Genomic DNA, 4,875 nt, shown 5'->3' with positions numbered 1-4,875 from the left:
TCATATGTATCTTCATCCTATTAAATCAATGAAACTAAAAAACAACCGAGCATCGGCACGGCTACTCTCGTTTCAGCCATCGTCTGATTGGCTACTTTCGTTTCCGCCATGAATGTTGGCTCAAAACATTGCAATCTTATTGGATGAACTGGGAAGAGTAGGGGTGGCGAAACTGTGACGTATAGCTTCAAGATTTTGTTGTAAGGGCAGATACTCTATTTTGTAACATCCTTGATAAAAGCGTACTATGGTTCCAAAGAAGAAGAAGAAGACTGCGTGTATTTTGCCTATCAATGTAAATATATTGTACGTTGCTCGTCTGTTTGTTGACTCGTTGCTACGACTTTTTATTCAACAGCAGAATTTCACGATTGCAAGAAGTGTATAATCTCTTCTAGTTCTTATCCTTGATAAAACGAGCGCACATCTAATACATCTAAACAAAAATGAGGGAAATATGTCATCTCCAAGCTGGTCAGTGTGGAAATAACGTTGGAGGAAAGTTTTGGGAAGTTATATGTGATGAACATGGAATTGATCCAACAGGTACATATCATGGTGATTCTGATTTACAACTAGAAAGAATCAATGTGTACTTTACCGAAGCAACGGGTGGAAAATATGTCCCTAGGGCTGTATTAATTGATTTAGAACCAGGAACTATGGATTCCATTAGAAGTGGACCATTTGGACAAGTTTTTCGACCTGACAACTTCGTATTTGGGCAAAGTGGAGCTGGTAACAACTGGGCTAAAGGACATTATACAGAGGGTATGGAAATACTTGATTCTGTTCTTGATGTTACGAGGAAAGAAGCTGAGTCATGCGATTGTCTTCAAGGATTCCAATTGGTTCATTCCCTTGGTGGTGGAACAGGTGCTGGTTTGGGAACACAAATTCTTAATAAACTTGGTGAAGAATATCCAGACAGAATAAAATGCAATTTCTGTATTGTTCCTTCTCCAAAAGTATCAGATACTGTGGTGGAACCATACAATGCCACACTTTCAATCCACTTACTGGTCACAGGTGTAGATTATTCATTTTGTATTGACAACGAAGCCTTGTATGATATATGTTTTAGAACACTGAAACTCACCACACCGACTTATGGAGATTTGAACCATTTGATTTCTGCTACAATGTCAGGCGCCACAACTTGTCTAAGATTTCCAGGTCAGCTGAATTCTGATCTTCGAAAATTGGCGGTAAATATGGTTCCAGAACCACGTTTGCACTTCTTCATTCCAGGATTCGCCCCACTTACATCTCGAGGAAGTCAACAATACCGTGCTATAACAGTTCCGGAAGTAGTACAACAACTGTTTGACGCCAAGAATATGATGGCTGCTTGTGATCCTCGTCATGGGAAGTATATTACAGCTGGTGTATATTTTCGAGGTCGAATGTCCACTAAGGAAGTGGACGAACAGATGCTGAATATTAAAACAAAGAATAGCAGTTATTTCGTCGAGTGGATACCGAATAATATGAAAGTAGCTATTTGTGATATCCCACCACGAGGTTTGAAGATAGCAGGAACTTTGATAGCAAACAACACATGTATTGTCGACTGTTTCAAACGAGTGGAAGAGCAGTTTAGGGCAATGTTTAGGAGGAAGGCCTTTCTACATTGGTATACGGGAGAAGGAATGGATGAGATGGAGTTCACAGAAGCTGACCAAGATTTAAATGATCTGGTATCAGAAATTATGCAGAAGCAGGAGATGACGTTAGAAGAGGAAGGAGAAGCTGAAGAGGAAGAAGAAGGATAGTACCGTTATATGTAAGAACAGCACAAGAAGATTTATTTAGATAAACACTTCGTAATTTTAGACATAACTAAGTTATAACATCCTTTAAATATTAGCTTTCTTGGTATTAAAGTTAATATTAAGTTAGGCGGGTAATTACTAGGGCATCCTTCAATGCAATCAGGCAGATATATGTTAGAAAACAAACTTGCAATTGCCTTAGTATGATACTGTTAGCTCTTTATATTTTACTTTTTTATACATATAATTATTATTTTGTATCATATCGAATATATGAAAACAAATTGGGATTGAGGGTTAAAATACGTAAAATATTTATGTTTTATTGCAATGAGGTTTGTTTTATAGTATATCTAATTATATTGTTTTACTTATTATTACTACTTTTAAAATAATTTATTGCAACAAGATAAGGGATATATATATTTTAATGGAATATTTTATAGTCTTATAATATAATTGATACTGTTATTTTTGAATAATTAAGTTATTTTTTTAATTCTCTCATACGTATTTAAAATAAAGATATATTTTATGAAACAATTGCAAAACTTTTATTTATTTTTGTAGTTTAATAAGCTATACGAATAGTGTAAATGCAGCTAAATATATTCTGCAGTGATAAAAGTGACGTGAAATACAAGTAGTTAATAGATTCTGCTCATATTATAACAAAAACTCATATTATTAGTAGTACAACACTTATCGAAATTACTGGTAATACGTAAATCGCCGTTCTCTTAAGTTGAACATTTTCTGTCGACGTAGCAGTACTTAACGAATGTTTAGCTCTACTATATTGTTCAGCATGATATCTGGTTTACATATAACCAGACATGACCTTCCTGTCGATTTCCATGATCTAGGGCGAATGTAAATCGTGGACCCAAACAAGTATGTGAGAATTCTACATCCATCGTAAATAAATTACTTGCGCCAATTTGTACTTTTTCGTATTAATGATAGTGATATCCCAGAGTGAATGGACTTACTGGCAGTCCAGCTGCAGAAATGTCTTACAAAACATTGGTTTATCATCTTTATGTAATACCAAAATGAATTAGACGTAGTAAACTTATTGTTTTTACTGAAGGATATAATTCTTTCTTTTTATGGCGATTCTATGATAAACAGCCAAACTTGATCCATCCAGAGACGGTTCTAAATCCAGATATACAACGACTATTAACGTTATAGTTTTAGTGTTTGATAGAATTACGTACAGATGGAAATAGAGAGAAGCTAAGTATATACCAGGGGCGATCAGGGTGATCCCCACCCCCTGAGAAGAGGAAACTTTCTTATTTTATATTCGAGGGTTGGGACTTAAATAGTGGACACACTGTTGTGGAGACACTATACAACGAAATTTAGTAGTGGCGCTGATAGCGCACATTGTTGACATACCTACCTAAACTCCGAGTAAGTAGACTCGCCCGTCTCACATCACCGTCAGACGCACAAGCGAGGGAAGCACAGTCACTTGTGAGCGAGCGGTCTAACGTAAAGGTGTCACTATGTTTTCGAAACAGGAACAACGGAGTTGGATTAAGATTGAATGTGCCAGAGTTCGTACAGCACGACAGTGTCATCAAGGGCTTCAAGAGGTGTGTGGGGAATCGGTATTGCCGTACAGAACAGTGGAACGATGGGTAAAAGCTTTCAACGAAGGTCGACAACTATGGCAGACATGCATCGGGCAGGTTGTCCTAGCGTCTCTGAAGAAGACGTGCAAGCTGTTGCCGCGTTAGTGGACAGTGATCGACGCCTGACGATTCGTAAGCTCGCCCACGAAACCGAATTAGGGCATTGACGGTCTACCCTGGAGGAACGTAATGCGTTAGGATAACACCATCACAGTCGTACACGAGAATCACTATAACTTTCCCACACTGGGACTCTGACGCACTTTCGACTTTCGCGGCGACCCATAATGACACCATTCGTTGGATTGGCGTTTCAGTGTTGGCTCGTAAGATCCCGCCCATGTCTCATCCAGTGTTACGATACGGCGTAAGAAAGCCTCGCCTTCACGCTCATAGGACTCCAAGTGCGTCTGACCAGTGTCGTAGTGCATCCATTTCTGCATTTCCGTCAACTCATGTGGAACCCATCGTGATGCAATTTTGCGCATGCCCAGGCGTTCCTTCAAGATGCGAAGCACCATCGTATGCGCTAATCCGGTTTCGTGTGCGAGCTCACGAATCGTCAGGCGTCGATCACTGTCCACTAACGCGGCAACAACTTGCACGTCTTCTTCAGAGATGCTAGGACGATCTGCCTGATGCATGTCTGCCACAGTTTGCCGACCTTCGTTGAAGGCCCTTACCCACCGTGCCACTGTTCTGTACGGCAATACCGATTTCCCACACATCTCTTGAAGCCCTTGATGACACTGTCGTGCTGTACGACCTCTGGCACTTTCATTTTTGATCCAACTCCGTTGTTCCTGTTTCGAAAACAGTGACACCTTTACATTAGACCGCTCGCTCACAAGTGACTGTGCCTCCCTCGCTTGTGCGTCTGACGGTGACGTGGGACGGGCGAGTCTATTTGCTCGGAGGTTAGGTAGGTACGTCAACAACGTGCGCTATCAGCGCACTAGTACATTTCATTGCATAATGTCTCCACAGCAGTGTTGCCACTATTTAAGTTCCAACCTCGTATAAATAAAATCCATCCCAAAGTTTGGAGCTCTTAAATGTAGCACTAAGTAGCAGTATTACAACCCAGCGCCCCCTCCAGAAGTCCGTCCTGGATCCATCCCTGGTATATATCTATCAAATATATAACAAGGTTGATTTTACCCAGCAAAATATGATAGTGTTAAAGCAAATAAATTTTAACATAGATCAGTTGTCCTAGTGTGAGTAGCAGGGAGGTACGCAGGAATTTATTTCGGGAGGGGTCTAAAGCGTTTTGAGGGGTCCAAATACAATTTGAGGCTAAATTATATGAAAATTTCAAAAATTGCCCTAGAAAGTAGACTACATTTACAAAAAAGTCGGGATTTCGTGGAGGTCCGGCCCCCAGTATCCACCCCCTGCGTACGCTCCTGGTGAGTAGTGCTTTAGCGTGTTATTTTAAGAGTGAGGATCTA

General features: G+C 40.0%; 1 protein-coding gene and 1 pseudogene across 1 annotated transcript; one reads left to right on the top strand and one right to left on the bottom strand.

The window, feature by feature from the left end:
* Window positions 1-312: 312 nt before the first annotated feature.
* Window positions 313-2,310, top strand: LOC145660530 (tubulin beta-4B chain pseudogene; annotated as a pseudogene).
* A 1,341-nt stretch (window positions 2,311-3,651) lies between these two features.
* On the bottom strand, window positions 3,652-4,149 carry LOC145661124 (histone-lysine N-methyltransferase SETMAR-like). The gene has a single exon (XM_081726574.1). The coding sequence runs from the start codon at window positions 4,147-4,149 to the stop codon at window positions 3,652-3,654; it is 498 nt and encodes a 165-aa protein (XP_081582700.1).
* Between the last annotated feature and the right edge of the window lie 726 nt (window positions 4,150-4,875).

Source organism: Thermobia domestica, chromosome 9 (genome assembly GCF_964235325.1).
Source record: "Thermobia domestica chromosome 9, izTheDome1.hap1.1, whole genome shotgun sequence".
Lineage (NCBI taxonomy): Eukaryota > Metazoa > Arthropoda > Insecta > Zygentoma > Lepismatidae > Thermobia > Thermobia domestica.
The sequence above is the reverse complement of the archived record's forward strand: the minus strand, read 5'-3'. Positions and strand labels throughout refer to the sequence as shown.

What these genes read in the sequence shown, in the direction of transcription:
- LOC145661124 (XM_081726574.1), bottom strand. Translation starts at nt 4,149, where the DNA reads ATGTGTGGGAAATCGGTATTGCCGTACAGAACAGTGGCACGGTGGGTA.